The following is a 17,118-nucleotide window of genomic DNA, read 5'->3' as shown; positions in this document are numbered from 1 at the left end:
TTAAAGACCAGTATGAATGACGTGCTTTTCCTTTAGACTGATATCACGCCTGTTTTCCAAGGAAGTAAAAAAAAAAAAAGATAGAAAAAATGCAATTTTAGCAGTTCCAAGCAAGCAAGTCTATTAAAAGGAGTTTGCTGCTCCCAGCTATTTAGCTCATCTGTGTAGTCTCTCAGGTCTTTGGGACATTGATTGTGTTTTAGTGTGCGTTTGTGTTGGACTCTGTGCAGTGGGAGAGTTCTTGTAATAGAAATTAATTAATATCAGGTGACTGAGTGCCTTTTTTCCTCAGCACAGCATTTCTTTCACTCTGCAACATTTTGGATAAATAGGGTGGAAAGCACTTTGTAAGACTCAACCAAAAAGCCCGCGTATTTGCAGTCTGAAAGGAAGTGCTGGAAGGTAATAATTCAGCAACAAAAGGCTATGGAAGGAAGCATGTCCTAGCAACTGTCTTTGTATATAGAAATCAGCCACTCGTTTATCTTGCAGAAGTCAACTTTTGTAACACTGTTTGCATTGTGCCCTCTAATGAGTGACGTTGCGACTGGGCTGTCAAACTAAGAAGGGAAACAGTGTGAAAATGAACAGGGATGTAAAGACCCCGTGACAAAATGAAAAATGGTATGAAAAGGATTTTCTGCTTAACTGAGTCAAGAGCCATGTGAATGCTTAAAGCAGTGAGACACACAGGGAATTGTGTTTGTGTACTTAGCAATGCTCCATAGTGACCCCAAATGGATATGCCTTATAGTTAAATGTAAATCGAGGTGAATGAAAAGGGAGGAAAAACGTGCTCTTTCCACTGTCAGCCCGTGTAGGTCCCATTGTGCCTTTAGAAAGATGCTGAGATGCCGGAGAGATGCCCTGGGCTGGTACCACTTTGCCAGGCTGCTACCTCAGTCCTGGTTCCCCAGTGCTCCCCATCAAATTGGGCCTACAGAGGGCACCTGGCCTGGCATCCAGCTCTTGTATGCCCCTCACCTGCTGCCACATTTCTTTTCCTTCTGTTTTCTCTTCTCCTTTCTCCTGTCTTTAGCTGTCACAATATCTCTGGAAAACTCAAAAAATTCTTGTCTGCACATGGGTTACAAGAAATGGCTTGTTAGTATTCAGCTCCTTTGTTGTTTCCAACACATAAAAACCTTTTATGTCAAGCTGGAATTATGTAGAAGAAAAAAAGAGATTTTCTTCAATGGAATAAAGCTAGGATGGAAGGGGTTTTAAAGCAGAGCTGTTTTGGGGAATAATCATTATAATGCTATTGAAAGAGAAGAAATACATCTTGCCCAAGGCGAGGTTTTTGAAGTGCTTAGTCTGACTTTTGTTAAATTTGTGGGGGAAAAAAAAGAATAGGGAAAAATATATTAACTAAACAGTTGCAGAGAAAAACCAGAGAGCCTTTTTCCCTCCCCTCCACACCTCCTTGGGTCATCACCCTGAGCCCCCAGCCCACCCTGCACCCAGCTGAGTGGCTCTCCTGCTACTTTTCAAGCTTTTCTATACTACCTCAAGCTTGTCCATAGCACTTGTTTCCTTCCCCTGGGTGCAACGCAATTTGCAAGCAATCAGTACAGAGCATCCTCTCCTGCTCTGCCTCAGTGGCTCTCCCAGATTTAACTGATTTCCATTTCCATGCAGCTGGAGACTTTTGAAGTGAGTGTAAAGCAGGTTGTAACATCAGTTTGTGTAGGCATTTCCCTAAAGAGGGTATATGGGAAGTTTTGTAGAGAAATGTAAATTTAGGAGTGAGGAGTCTGAGAGTTTGAAGAGGAATGTTTAGAAGTGGTAGCAAAAATGAAAATGTGAAAACACGAGACGCTTTGAGAATGAAATATTCCATCTGCAAATTTGTTTTGTTTCTCTCTGTGTTTGCTTCTCATTCTTTCCACACTTTATCACACATGTGAGCATATAGGCGACCTCAACTTGATAAGGCAGACAGAGCAAGGAGTATCTGCGGTGAGGCAGAAATAGCACAGAAAGCAATGTTATCTCAGCATTTGCCACTTTAGCTCAGATACTTTTGCATTCTGTCGGATTCTGTCTGCATCTAAATGTTGCTCATACGTCTGGTTGCTATACTCTTACACTTGCCCCTGCTCTGTGATCCAGACATTCTAATAAAGCAGGAAAGGACCACTTGAAAGGCTTTTGAAAGATTTCACTATTTGCATTACTGATGAAAACTCTTTCAAGGACTTTCAAGGTCAGTTTTGAAGTGTTGTCTGTTCTGGTTATTTCTGACCCCTGTGAGACATTACCTGAAATGTATTTATTAAAAGGAAACAGCCAGAAAGTTGTCATCAGTGAGGGGCGTTTGCAATCTGCATGCGTGTGCACCTACGCAACACACAGGAGTTGTTTACTGCATACTTAAGGTCCTCTCCTCTTCCATTTACTGTCCGTGTTTCTGACAGGAGCAGTTCACGGTGAGTCTCAGCAGCAGCCTATGCATTTATAAAGAGCACTGTTGTGAAATCTGCATCAGACATTGTGGCAGGAGGACATGATCCCAGTTATTGCCTCCCCTATATTGTGGCTTTCTCAGCTGGCAAGAGAAGTGGCAGCAGAACAGCAAGGCAGAATGCAGCTGAAGAGACCTGCTGATGGGGAGGCTTGCAGCTGAAGTTCCCTGAGTGAAACCAAACAGAGCAAAATGCTTCTGGAGTGAACAGAAGCAGGAACCATTTTACCCGTGACCACAGCATGACGGCCCTCTGGGTTTGACGGCTGCACACAGCACCTGTGCTCCTCAGTCCAGCCCAAGCTGTCAGTGGAACCGCACTGCCGAAGAGCCAGCAGCAAAGGCAGCCGGCGCAGTCGTTGTGGGACACAGCCATCCACCACACTCCCCTGGATGAGGCAGGCCACCAGCCTCTCCAAGGAGCCATGACGACGGTGTCTTCGCTACGAGCTGTGGGCTGGGGCTGAGTGTGCCAAGCTGCAGCCAGGCCGCGCTCCAGCCTCTCCCTCCAGCCTCTCCCTCCACTCTGAGCCCAGTGGGTTGGGAGGTGTTCAGCTGCTCCAGAGCTCCATTTCGTCATGTCTGGGGGCGGCCGGGCTGCTCTTGCCCTCTGGCTGCGTCCTGTTTTCTTTGCGTTTGCCAGCAGCGTGATTAATGCCAGCAGCTGACAGGGCAGCTGGCACCAAGCTTACCATGCTGTCTTTTCATCTCTAATTACCCCCTTGGACTGTGTTTTCTAGCTGTTCAATTACCTATCTGTCACAAAGATGTCTGACCGTCCCTCATGGTCTTTGTGCTATCTCTGGATCTTCCCTTGTGCTGCAAAACCTCTGCCTAGGACATTAGGTATCTGTGTCCCGAGGTTCTAATTTCTTTTTTCTTCTGCTTGTTGACATTGGCGATTGACCCTGAGGTTGTGACCGCTGCTGCTGCAGTGGTACGTTGGTGTTGTACTGTTTGGGAGGGAGAAAAAAGAAAGGTTTTTCCGTGTTCCCAAGGATGCTTTGGACCTCGGCTTCTTTTAATGTCTCCTGGAAGTCCATGTGGGGATTGGAAACCCCCTGCTAAAGATCCCTATAAACCTCAAAGAAAATTAAAAAAAAAGAAAAAAGAGATGTGATTACATGATATAATGACATATATGACATAGAAATGTTAATCTAACTGAAGGTATAAATGCAGAATACCCACCTTTGGCTGCACCAGTCAGCAGGCCCAGTGCTAGCCTTCCTCCCAGCCTATGTCCTTGCACTGGGTTGACGTCGCAGCCCTTGTGCCCAGGCACTGCTGTGAATGACCTCCACTCTCTTTTTCCCACCAGGTTCATGGGAAGTGCATGTGCAAGCACAACACTGCAGGACCTCACTGCCAGCACTGTGCCCCGCTCTACAACGACCGCCCTTGGCAGGCTGCTGATGGCAAAACTGGAGCCCCCCGAGAGTGTCAGTGTACGTGGCCAGCTTACATGTCATTTCTGTGGGTGGATGAAAACGCGAAGTATCCTCATGCACTTGAATGGCAGATGTACCATTCCAAAATGTGGTTCAGCTTTTTGCCTCTTTGCTATAAACAATTTTCACTGCTTTACCAAATCTTTCTGTTCTCTTTGGCTTCATCCCAGCGTGCAAGTGTAATGGGCATGCCGACACCTGTCACTTTGACATGGATGCGTGGCTGGCGTCGGGCAACCGCAGTGGTGGTGTCTGCGACAACTGTCAGCACAACACAGAGGGACAGCACTGCCAGCGCTGCAAGCCAGGCTTCTACCGAGACCTGCGAAAGCCCTTCTCTGCCCCAGATGCTTGCAAACGTAAGTCAGCAACCTCTTACTGATGTAAGGCTTCTGCTAAGTAGGAGGCTGTCAAAGGTGAGATCTTCCTGCTCCAACTTGGAGCGATCTTCTTGCTTCAGCGAGGGATGGGAAGCTCTCAGCAGTATTCAATTTTAATTCCCTCATTGATGCTGTTTCCAAAAACCGATGATGAGATTTGCAGGACAAAAGCCTGCAGATGCTGTTGACAAATCTGTCCCAAGAATCCCTGTAGGCTGGGGACAGGGAAAGAAAGATGATTCATTGGCTCTCCCACTATTTTTGGAAAGCAAGAGCTGCATCATGCTTGCATGCTTCCTTGTTTAGTTGTTGCCATGACCCCAGAAGCAGGGTGCATTGCCTACGCAGCAGCAGGTGGGTATGGAAGGAGAAGCTGGAACACAAGTGAAGTGATATTGCAGAAGGTATAACACCAGGGGTCGAGACCAAAGGCAGCCCACATGTGAAAATTAAATCTTTCCCAAGCCAAAGCAGCACTCCAGAATAGCTCCAGGGAATGCTGTAGGCAGTGGTGATGCACCATGGGACACACAGAATCCCTACAGCACACTGGGGACATTGCACAGCACCTGGCTAAGCCAAATGTTCAGTTTTGCATCTCCTTGCAGGGGCCAGACATTGCCACTTCCATCCTCTCCTGGACTGAGGCTCATCCCTGTGGCACTTCAAGCCCTCCCAGCTTCTCACAGGGGGCTTTCCCCTTTCTATCACTTACTCTGCAAAGAGAAGCAGCCACAGCTAAATTGGCTTTTTTACAGACCTGGTCTCTCTACAAAAGCAGAACTGACCACAGATCTTCATTACTTGTGTAAATAATTATTTCACTGCTGTAGTATGTACACAAGTTTGGTTTTTAGACAGTAGATATAGTTGCTTTTTAAGGTCTCTACATACTTGTGTACAGATCCTTTCCCTTGGCAATTATTGCCAGAACTTAAGCAAAGAATTTTTGTTTTAGAATCTTGTTAGTAAAAAACACATTTAAATCCTGCACTTAAACCTCTTGCACTTTTTTCAGTATTTACAAACTTCAGAGTAAAAAGTACTCAATCATTCTAGGGAGACAACTTTCCCTGGCAAAGACTGCTTCCATGAAAATGCAGGGAGTATCTAATGCTGTCCCTGCAGAGACTGTGATACTGTGAACACAGAAACCATTTCTCTCTGGGCACTGAAACTCTTCATCTCCCTAGGACTCTCCATGGTTTCCTTATTGGGTTCCCTCTGGCTGATTTGGGGCTGCCCATGAGGGTGACACTGCAGCCAACCCAACACACCCAGTGTGCTGCCTATGAACTCCCTCAGAGCTGCCCTGGCCAGACTGTAGAGCAGGGGTGGTTTTTTCCCCCACCACAGCATTTTCCAGACCCTGCAGCAGGTTAGGGCTATTTGTTGTAGCTCCAGCTGAACAGTGAATGGTTAATGACTGTTAAATTAAATTATATAAGACTGATTACAGCCCTCGGCTGGAACATTTCCAAGGACCGTGCCGTGGTTTGCAATAACGAGGGACAAGGGGGATGCCCAGTTATTCTTTCAGAAAGGCCACAGCATTGCCTGCTTGCTTCTGGCTCACAGCACTGTTATTGCTCAACTGTGGAGCAGCAATGAAAATTTGAAAATGCCAAAGTCAAAGTAAATAAGAGAGTTGTTAAGCCATAATCTTTAAGGATTCTTTAAAGATTCGTGTAGGTGAAGAGTGTATATTATATTTGCCTAGGAGTGAGTGTGCACCAGATAGAAGACATTCTGCCCTTTACAAGAGCAATCTGATGACTTGCCCCCTGTCATACCTATCTGTCCTTTTCTTTACTTCCCCATGAAGCTTCAGCAACACTACGATTGCAGATAATAAATCAGCTTTTATAATTGGCAAGTTTAATTTTTGCTTTGAAACTGTAGGCTTTTGAGGGTAAATATTTGTCATATCCAAAGGTTAGATGGCAGCTCCAGAAACCACACCAGTGCCAACGGCTAGGGGGCAAAACGCAGCCCACTGGTCTCACTGCCTTTCAGTCCCTATTGGGGTGTGGGGACAGGCAGTTGTTTCTTCACACAGGCACAGAAATCTCATACCAGATGTAACCATGTGGTGCAGTGAGGAGAAGTGCCATTTTTGATGAAGAAGGAAAATGCAAAATTAGAGCCCAGGGATGAAGTGACTTCAGTGTACTTAGGATGTGCCCAAAGCAATTTTGTGTGATGCTGCTACCATTCCAAATAGGTACTACTACAGATAAGCTTCTACACTTCTTTAATAGTCCAAAGTGCTGTGTCAGTGTATGCCAAGGGCTTTATTTTCTAAGCTGAACAGACAAGACAGTTCAGGAAACTGCTCAGTGAGTGCATTTGAAGCAACATGGGGTTGATGTATGCAGGTTGGCCAATTGGTCTTCCTGGGCTCTCAGTACTGAATGAGCTGGGTTGACTGCCATGTTAATGATACTGCTTATGAGTGGAAGGGAGAATAAACAGATGGAATTGTGGCAGGTTTCTCCTAGTCCTAGCCCTTACTAGTGGGATGGCCATGGTGTGTTAGCTCTGCGCTGTCCCCAAACCTCACACTGAAACTTGTGCCTTATGCTTGCACCTCCAGTCAGCATAAGGCCCTCTGCCCCAGGACTCAGGATCCAAAATCTGAAACTCTCTGTCAGTCAGTGGACAGTGGGTGGCTGTCTGGCAGTGGGACAGGAGCAGTCAGGAAGGATGGGGGCTGCACAGCCATGTGGAAATGGCCCATTCTTACAACACCTCTCTGTGGCTCCAGTTAAAGCATACAGCCAACTATGTTCTCATTTTTCATTGCCTGCAGTCCCCTGCAAGCTCACTGCTGTGTTTTCTATATCAACTTTTGTAAATTTAATGTTTTCTTCTCACCATTAGTGTTGCTATCACCATTAAATTTGCCATTAAAGAAAAAAAAAAAGGTAAGAAAGCATCGACTGATGTGTATAAAGCATCAGCCCTAATAGGACCAGAAGTGAAACTCAGCTGAAACTCAGCCAAGATAGGACTGAGTCTCTCTCTGAGCACGGAGAGTGTCAAGTGCTTGCTATTTCCCCTGGGGGGGCTGAGGAATGCCATAAATACTCTCTGCATCTAGGAGGAAAATAGAGCATTTGGATACATGTGTCAGGTGTAAAACATTTCACAGGCTTCAGGAGAAAGGTATGCAGCTCTCACTGAGCGCCACTGAAAACTATGCTATTAAAGGTACCAGTGTTCACTGCCTGCAGCTAGTTATGCAGTTTGTGGAGAGGCTTTCTAATCTTTTAATTTTATATAATTATATTTGTTTGGGAATGGAAAGGGCGGGGAAAATTTGGGGATTACTTTAGCAAAGATTTTGGATTTGCAGTCTTCTCTAAATTGACTGCCAATATTAACTCATCCTTTCATATTTTGAAACTGTGCTCCAGATATGTCAAAGCCCTGAAACCACAAGCACGTCACCAGAACAAAATGAAATGTAATTGCACAGCAGTAAGTATTTTAAGAGAAAGTGAGGTTCTGTAACACGTAATGGCTCTTCTCTTCTATTGTCTTCGTAGTTGCAAAGCAAAAATATTTGCATTAGCATTTGGTGAAAAATTTCCCTCCAAATGAAAATTTTCTCAGGAAATTCAGTTTTTATGTAAATTAAGATTTAGGCAGCAGTATTTCAGGGGGGATTTTTATTTTTTTCATCATTCAGATCACCAAAGTGGAATGATTCACATAGCCCAGTGATGCCTGGCAATGTTATCCGCTTTCACATTTTGAAACAATGGCTTTAAGAGATGTGCTTTTTGCACTCCTTTGATTAAACGGCCATCAGGAGCAGGGTGTTCAACCTCCAGTTGGCCAGCAAGTCGTTGTTGCCGTATGACTAACACCATGGTGTCCTCACAGCCTGCTCCTGCCACCCGCTGGGATCGGCCGCGCTCCCCCTGGGCCCCCGCACCTTCTGTGACCCCAGCACCGGTGACTGCCCCTGCAAGCCTGGTGTGGCAGGGCCACGCTGTGACCGCTGCCTGCCCGGATACTGGGGCTTTGGTGCTGGCGGCTGCCACCCCTGCAACTGTGCCCGGAGCTGCCACCCTCTCACTGGCGATTGCCACAGCAGCAGCAGCAGCAGCAGGTGAGTGGGGGCTCCAGCTGCCCCCCAGACCCCAGGCAGGTACTGCTCCTGCCTGGTTTATGTGCCATCTGACAGCACCTGTTCAGCCAAGTAACCGGCACTGCCAGGGATTGGGGGAGGAGGGGACATTGATGCTGTGACTCCTTTGGGTGCTGGACACTGGCGTGGTCTGACACTTGGTGCTGGTGTGAACAGAGCAGGTGTTTTCCATGCCCTCCACAGTTTTTTCCTCTCCATGAGCAAAATAAGATCCGCAGGGAGACCTGAGCACCCAGAGACCAGAGCTAAATGTTGCTGCTGTTACAACTCAGTTTGCATTGACTGCACTGGACAGTCAAGCTCTGATTTCTAGAGGCAGAACATGTGAATGACACCCCAGTGTCTGGATCTCATAGGATGCCTTTTTGCCATAGGGATAATATTTTTAGCAGAGAAATCCCTGTTGCACATTTTAAACCAAAAATGGATTCACGACCCACTCTGGCAACCCTCAACCTGCTCATTTTCCAAAGTCGTCTCTTTCAGCTGTGTATGTTTAACAATGAGATGTGTGGCAGAGCTGCAAGGATGGGCCATGAGTTATGAGTGCTTTCTGCCAGTGGCAGGAGGATGGCTGACCCTCTTCCTTTCCCCCAGCAGTGCAGATGCAAGCTGGCAGCAAGAAGTGCTGCCCTTCCAGCCAGCACTCAACGAGAGCAAGCCCGCCTGGGGATGGGAGGATGAGCAGGGCTTCTCGGCTCTGAGGCACTCCGGTAGGACCACAGCCCCACGTGCTCCCACGTGCTCCCACATCCCTCCCACTGAGATGTCCCACACCAGCATGCAGCATCCTACTTTGGCATCAGCTGCACTGAGGGTGCAGTGAGAACTTGCCTGTACTCCAGCTGCAGGTCTGACTGTGGAATTCCTTCTCCCCAGCCCTGCTAGGTTGGCCAAGGCAGTGCTGGAGCTGCAGTGCTGCGGTGAAGCAGCCTGGCCCCACAGCACTGCACGGGCTGGTGACAGCCACGTCCTCCTTCAAAACCACTGCACACAAGCAGGGCAGGTATAATTTCCTGCATTTGCAGAAAGCAGCACAATAAAAATCTTGAGGATAGGATAATTGAGTTAATTGAGGGGAAAACTCCACCATTTGTCTGGGCAACTTAATCTGAAACGTAAATAAGTATAACATGTTATTCTTTGTTCTGAGATCACGGAAATCATTAATCTGCCTTAACCTCGGCAGTGTTTCCTTCTAAAATTGTGTCTGGGACATTACAGTGTGGAAAATACCACAGGAAAAGACATGCATGTTATTTGCATCCTGAGACCACATAATGAAGCCTTTGTTTCCCTTCTCTTCAAATTGTAAACAAGGAATAATTGCCCTCAGACTAAGGCTATGTTCAGCCCAGATCTGAGAACAGGGCATGTTGAGGGGGTTGTGGACCACGTAAAAACCCCTAGCAGATCCCAGTGATGCAGCCAAATCCCTCCTGTAGCATTGAGGCTGGGCCATGAGGCAGCAGCCACCTCCAGCATGCCCTTTTCTCCCCAGCCAGGGCCACGTAACTCTCCTGGATGGTAGCAGACACTTCTGCTCCCCCAAACCCCAGGATCTCTGCAAAGATGCCCACTGGGAAGTACAATTCACATCTGTTTGCTTTGTTTTCTTCCCACAGGTAAATGTGAGTGTAAAGAGCAAGTTTTGGGCAACTCCAAGGTCTTCTGTGGGATGAAGTATACCTATGGTGAGTTGTGGTAGGTGATGGAGGTGTGCAGGAGATTCTACAGGAGTATAGTGCTGAGCAACTCTTTCTCTGCAACTTGCCAGAGGGGAGCAGCAGTCTGGAAGCAAACTTTAGCATTCAGACACTGATGATGTTGTTACTGTATGGGGGATAATGAAGGCCCAAAGCCTATGTATCCCCATACATCCCAGCATGTTCTCAGCAATGGAGCATGCCAGCCCTGCAAATTCTTGGGCTATTTACTCTAGGGACAGAACTTTGCCTCTCCAAAAGCATGCAGATATTGTGGTGCCTTGTCACACTGAGTGAACCATCTCGTTCCTCTTGCTTCCAAAGTGCACTTGTGCTGAAATCATGGGAATGCAAGAGCTGTAAGTGCCTTGAGAGTGCCTGCTCTCTGGATCCAAGGCAGAGTAGAAGGCACTGATACTGAAAACAAGTCACCAAATAGTCACTGAAGAGTCGCTCTCACAGACCAGCTGCCTCCCAAACAGTGTAGAAATTGCCAAATATGAATTACACTGAGTGGAAAGAGGGACAGTGATAAACACCAAAGACATTATATGGAAAAAAATGTCACTGACAGCCACCGGGAGCTTTGTCCTGTCAGCAAAGCTGAGCTGTTGCAGTAGGGTGATGGAAATCACCTATGTGGGTGTAGCACGTTAGATTTCAGGGAATGAGAGGAGATACCTTGTTTCCCTAGACCTCTCCGGTTTGTTCTGGCACAGCACCTCCTTTGTACTGCTGCAGAGTAAGGACTGCTTTGTGCAGCACTCCCTCCCATCATAGCTTTCCAGAGGCTTCTTGCACCTGTTTCATCTTGCACTAAAGCTGAAAATGAGCAGGGAGATAATCCGTGCTGCGTTGCTCTGCGGAGCAGCCCACAAAGGGAAGTTCAAGGGGCCGCCAGTTGTTGAAATATAGCCCTGGCTTAGGTGATGTCAGAAAAAATCTGATTTTGCTTTGCTTTGCTTTCTGGCTGTGACAGTCACTGAGTTTTAATCTTGCAGAAGATAAGAAATAATTTTTTAAAAAGCACAAAAAAGCCAAGTTCATAAATCTTATCTAAAGTGCACTCAGGCTTGCTGCCCTTTCATCACTCAACATGCAGAGTGTCAGCTCAGCTGGAGAAAGATGAATTATGGGGCCCACTGCAAGTGCTGTAGAAGGAAAGGTTTCCCTGTGCTTCATAATCACCAAATCAAAGAATCACAGAATGGCCCAGGTTGGAAGGGACCTCAAGGACCCCCTGTCACATGCAGGGCCACCAACCTCCCCATTTAATACTAGACCAGGCTGCCCAGGGCCCCATCCAACCTCGCCTTGAACACCTCCAGGGACAGGGCTTCCACAACCTCTCTGGGTAACTTGTTCCAGCACCTCACCACTGTCATAGTAAAGAACTTCCCCCCTGACATCCAAACTAAATCTTCTCTCCTTCAACTTAAAACCATTTTCCCTTGTCCTGCCATTATCTACTGTTCTGAAGAGTTGCCTCCTGTTTGTAGGCTCCCTTTGGGTACTGAAAGGCTGCAGTGAGGTCACCTTCTTTTCTGCAGGCTGAACAAGCCCAGCTCCCTCAGCCTGTTTTCACAGGGGAGGTGCTCCAGCCTTGTGATCGTCTTTGTGGACCTTCATAACATGCAGTGCTGAGTAAAGCACCACTGTGGATATCAGCATGGTCTGGAGGTGACTGGTGTGTGGGACCTGGGCCCTGACACTTTGCTGTGCCTGGGCTGCCAGCAGATACACGGTGCCCCAGTTCTAACTCCATCCTACACAGGAAATTGGTTGGGGTGTGCATGTAGGTATCTGTGAGCTCAAGATTGCCTCAGTCCCCACCAACATCTTGGTCTTTGCCACTCTGTGTTGCTGTGGCAGTTCTGCAAAGAGGGAGGACCAGGGCAGGATGGGGACAGCACTACCAGCTGCCAAGCCCTGCAAAGCCTCAATGCTCATCCCTAAAACCAGGGCTTTCCTCTTGATTTCCAAAAGTGCTTAAGAAGCAGAAGTCTTTGCCGAGGGGGAAAATTTGGCCTTTGCAAGTTTTGATGCAGAAAGCATTGGGCTAACTCCGGTGTAATGAAATCATTGCTCTCACTGTTTCACCCAGACTTTAAATAGTTTATATATTCCTGGTTTTTTAATTCATGTCTTCCCAGTGATAAAGACAAAAATCTTGTCAGCTCATGACAAGGGCTCCCATGCAGAGGTCAATGTGAAGATCAAGAAAGTCTTGAAGTCTACAAAGCTGAAGATCCTGCGGGGTAAGAGAACGCTCTACCCTGAGTCCTGGACTAACAGAGGCTGCACCTGTCCAATCCTCAATCCTGGTAGGTTTGACTCCCTGGGAAGTACATCTCCTCCACACTCCCACAGATTTCATCCTCTTATGCTGATGAGTTTAAGCTACAGCCTAATGTTGATTAAATTCCTGGCATCTACATCATTTGGGTTCCAGCATCAAACTCTATCCAATTTGAATTTTGAAGCAAAAAACACGCTTCATTCTGTAGATTTTTAAACGTACAATCGCTCTTCATGAAGCATAGTAACAGCACTGCAGCTTTATTAGAATAGGTGTATTCCCACAAGAGTTAGATGCATACTGTGCCATGAATATGTGACATATCTTTTTAAAACTAATGCTAATTTGAATCCATAAAAGCGCATTTAAATCTAATCTTAGGCATGATATTTTACTGAACATTGAATCTAATCACAGGGGAAGATGCAACTTGCAAAGTAACATTAATTCACGTCTTCAACTTTCAGAAGAGGCTCTCTGATGCTGTGTGAGGCTTTGGCTTCACAGCTTTTCCTCATCTTTCATTGAAATGAAGTGTAATCAGTGGTGGGTAAACAGTGCACGCAGTATGCAGTAGGAACAGGGAAATGCATACTCCAGGTTTTCTTTAACAGAGCAAAACTAAGATCCAGTTGACACACCTTTCTTTACAACTCTGAGATAAGCCAAGAGTTACCAACTAATTTGGATAAAAGATTTTCTTTCTATAAGGTGCATACTTCACCTGGAAATCACTGGTTGAAGCACTGACTTCAGTGCTGAGACTTATTCTACATGTGCATCTTTGAGAGCTTCCTTCAGGGGGAAGGGGCTCCTTGCTAGGCTGGGCATGCAGGAAGGTTATTCATTTATGAGGTATTTGCTGTCTTCTTTCATGTCCACCGAAGCGACTGCTTTTGGCTTTGAAGGCTCTGATAGTACAGCTGCAGTCAGGAGGTCTCCTCAGGTGCAAGGGTCAGAGAGATCAGCAGCACTGAGCAGGACTTCACTGCTGGAGCACAGCAAGACTTTGGATAGTGGTAAAACACCATAAATCTGCTATTTTAATTTTCCATACGCAAAGCAAATGCACACAACATGGCTGCCTTAACACAAACCTGGAGGAAAGCTACAGAAACTGTCTGCTGCACACAGCAGCCCCGCTCCTAACACCCAGCCCTGTGACACCATAAGCTTCAGAGGAGCTTCCGTGGTTTCCCCAGCAGAGAATAGAGCAGCGAACACATAGCCCATTAAGGTCACAGCTACTTGGGTGTCAGCAGAGCAGTGGAGGTGCAGTTGTTGGAATCCCATCAGTACAAATTCATTTCAGCTTTCATATTCAAAAGCATCTGTGAAGCTTGGGGAATCTCTTGGTTCTGGGAGAAAACTTGAAAACATACCTGAGTGCACCTTAAAGAATGAATCACGTCAAAGGAGAAAAAAAAAAAACAATCCCAAATACTTTTTTAAATCTCATTTTTAGCTAACACATTCATTTCTGGATAGTTGGCAATACCATAACAGCAAAGTTAGCCCTCTCTCAGAGTAAGAGCTTATGACCTCCAGATGAATAAACCATCAACAGCAGGATAGAAAGCCAAGCTGACATGAAATAATTTCTTGACATTAGCTGTAATGGAAATCACATCTCCTAAAAACATAGAGATGAAAGATAAAAGTAGAAGAAAGCAAAACATATTTTTACTGTTTCACAGTGCTGAAGTGACACCAAATGGAGGGTAAGCTCTTAAAAGTTCTGGCAAAAAACAGAACCTCTGAACATCTAACAGATCTCCACAGGCTGCTTCCAGATGACAAATGTGCCAAGGGTCCTATGAGGAAACAGGCTGGCCTTTGGGGAGTGCAGAGGGAGGTTGTGATGTCTTGGCCATCTGCAGGAAGCAGTAGCCCTTGCTAACTTCCTAGTCCCTCACACATGCACAAGAGGAGCTCTCCTTGCTAGCAGTGCGGACAAAACAGCCTCCAGTCTGGCTGTGGCATCTCTGTTGTGTATTTTATCTTTTCGGTGCTGTAAAGTCAGACTGAAAATCTGGAAGGATGAATGTTCCTCTTGAAAGAGAATCAGCAGCCAAAGCAATAATTAGCTTTCCCTCTGAAAATGTGGGTCACATTTTTTTCTTAAGAGATTTAGGAGCCCTTAAGAAGTGATGTTTACAGCAGCAGGATTGACACAGCCAAAATGAAGGTCTTGCATAGGCTGCTCCTGCCATGCAAATTTCCTGTGTTTACTTGGCAGAAGAGAGGATGTGTGTGCCCAGAAGCTCAGATGAAGCAGATAACAAATTGTATTGAATTAAAGAAAAACATACTTAACCTTTAACTAGGGGACACTGTCCCCTCGTCACTGCCTCCCTTTATTCTGAGCAGCAAAACAAAAGCCCAAGAAAACATGAGCAGAGTGCCTGCTGCGCCCGGTGGAGGGGCTGGGAGTCCCTGTGTGGCTCTGGGATCCCTGTGAGTTATGCCCTAGAGTCAGGAGCAGCTTTCCACTCCAGTGCTGCAGGTGAGGAGGGCTCTGAGCACAGGTGCTCATCCTTCTGGCACAGCAAGAGAGAGGCTGGAGCGCACAGAACTGTAGGGGCTTTGTGTCCCCAGGGATGAGCACAAGCCAGTGTGAGCACAGCACAATGTTCCAGAGCAGCTGCCCTCCCACTGTGCTGATCTCTGCCTGAGCCTTGGCTTCTGCATGTCAGAAAGGCAGAAGTCAGTTCAGGCACCCTGAGCCAAATCTCAACCGCTTCTGTGATAATCCTGATAATATTGCGCCTGGCTACCCTCATATTCTTCTCCTTTATATGCATGTTCCAAAACACTAGTACATTAATTGCACCCAGGTAGCATTAATAGCCCTTCCCCCAAACACAGTGCTGTGCAGACCCTGACCACTTTGCTGGTTTGTAGGCTTGGAGTACCTGGTGGCAGGACACGAGGATGTCCGGACAGGCAGGCTCATCGTCAACATGAAAAGCTTTGTCCACCAGTGGAAGTCGGCTCTTGGGAGAAAGGTCCTGGAGATTTTAAAAAGAGACTGCAACTAGATACATGTGGCCAACTAGGGCATTTCTTCATGCACAGAATGCAAGAGCCTTCACAGAGGGAAGGCCTCAAGGATGAAAACTGGAACATAAGAAAATAGCGCCAGAGCGTGTAGCGAGGCATTGTGATTTGTAGGCGCTGACTGATTTAACCTTTCCTGGCCAATGCCCATTCACTCGCCTGTAGCTTCCTTGCAAGGCACTCCCTGAGCCCAGGTTTTGTTGCGTTGAGGGGAAGAGAAGGAAGGGCGACCCTTGGTTTGGCCCCAGATGAGAGGTGATGAGCCACTGCCGAGTGCCACCAGGATGGATCTGGGGTCACTTCCAGGGGCTCCAAAAAGATGCTGCAGAGCAGCAGGAACACGTGGCTGAGAGTGGGGTGCTGCTGCCCTTCACCTCACCATGCTGTCAGAGGTTTTGGGGCTCAGCTCCCTGCCTGTGCTTTCGAGGGTGGACCTGCTGGGTGATGTGAATTCCTCTGCCCTCATGCACGTGTGGTGGCTGCCGGTTCTCTGCCACCTCGGCAGAGAAGAGCTGGCTCTGTGGGACGCAGTGTCTCTGAGCTTTTGTCCTTGAAGTGTTAAAATATGAACCCAGCCTCCTGTAAATATTTCATTGTATAAAGCACTTTACTACCTGCCACTTCATGGCGTGGAAGGCCAGACTGTGTTTGGGAAAGAAGAGGTTGAAAACCTTCCTGAAACAGAAGCACTCCTGAAGACGCATGGCATAAAGGGAAGGACCAGCCTGGCATGGCCACTCGGAGCGTCCCGGGGTGCAGTCTGAGGGATAGAAAGCATTTGCACTGAAGTCCCAGCTTCAGACCAGCGCTTGGGCTCCGTGGGCAGGACTTGGCAGTCAGTACAAAAAGAAGAGACTTTGGAATGAAAATGCAATTGCCAGCGTAGGAAACTGCCCACAGGAGGAGTGGATCTGAAGAATGGAAAGGACTGCCGTTCACATATCCCCACCCAGTGATTCACGATGGGCCTGGAGTTTATTTTATTTTTATGTTAGTATTTAAGACCGAACACTCGATTCGTTTTCTTCTGTGATATTGTTTGCAATATGTATGGCCACTACACTTCCACATTAACACCCATATGGAATATAGCACAGTTGACTGCAGTTTTCAGCACTAAAGTATATCTTTTCTGTAAAGCGTCTTTGAAGCACACTGCATAGTATATTTTGCTCATGAGTATGAGAGGAAAGAAAAGGCAGACATGCAACATCATAAGAACCACAAGCCTACCAATATGCTTTACATATGTATTTTTCTTTCAAAGTCCTGTGGACTAAAAAAAAAAAAAAAAAAAAAAAAGATACTATTTTGGTAATTTGTTTTTATATCTCATGTATGTAATAAATATATAATGATTTCAACATTCCAGCAATATGGTCTTCATGCCTGCTCTGAAGAGCGTGCTAAGGGTGAGGAGAAGCTGCTGTGGGGAGGTAACATTCTCCATATGAGAAAAAGTCAAACCATGGAGATGGCTCACAGAAATCCAGCTTCATTTGTCTGGGGGGGTCGTTGCTCTTCTCAAAGCTGACCAGATCTTTGCCTCCATGCAAACCTGGCTGAGCTGCAGAGCAGTAACAGATAAACAGCAAG

At 46.6% G+C, this 17,118-nt stretch overlaps 1 protein-coding gene across 3 annotated transcripts in view; it reads left to right on the top strand.

Annotated features, from left to right (window-relative positions):
- The window catches only part of NTN4 (netrin 4), a 35,826-nt gene extending 18,985 nt beyond the window's left edge, over positions 1 to 16,841 (top strand). For 2 of the 3 annotated variants that reach the window (XM_042890105.1, XM_042890107.1), the window contains exons 4-10: positions 3,789 to 3,915; positions 4,089 to 4,277; positions 8,190 to 8,418; positions 9,055 to 9,170; positions 10,083 to 10,151; positions 12,317 to 12,487; positions 15,367 to 16,841. In XM_042890105.1, the coding sequence (XP_042746039.1) occupies positions 3,789 to 3,915; positions 4,089 to 4,277; positions 8,190 to 8,418; positions 9,055 to 9,170; positions 10,083 to 10,151; positions 12,317 to 12,487; positions 15,367 to 15,503 (1,038 nt within the window). In that variant the 3' untranslated portion in view covers positions 15,504 to 16,841. The remainder of the gene's footprint in view (positions 1 to 3,788; positions 3,916 to 4,088; positions 4,278 to 8,189; positions 8,419 to 9,054; positions 9,171 to 10,082; positions 10,152 to 12,316; positions 12,488 to 15,366) is intronic. The other variant, XM_042890106.1, reaches the window with a different exon arrangement.
- Positions 16,842 to 17,118: the final 277 nt, after the last annotated feature.

This window comes from Lagopus leucura, unplaced genomic scaffold (genome assembly GCF_019238085.1).
Source record: "Lagopus leucura isolate 7727_CA_CO unplaced genomic scaffold, USGS_WTPT01 Super-Scaffold_100159, whole genome shotgun sequence".
Lineage (NCBI taxonomy): Eukaryota > Metazoa > Chordata > Aves > Galliformes > Phasianidae > Lagopus > Lagopus leucura.
This window is presented reverse-complemented; position numbering and strand designations above follow the sequence as displayed.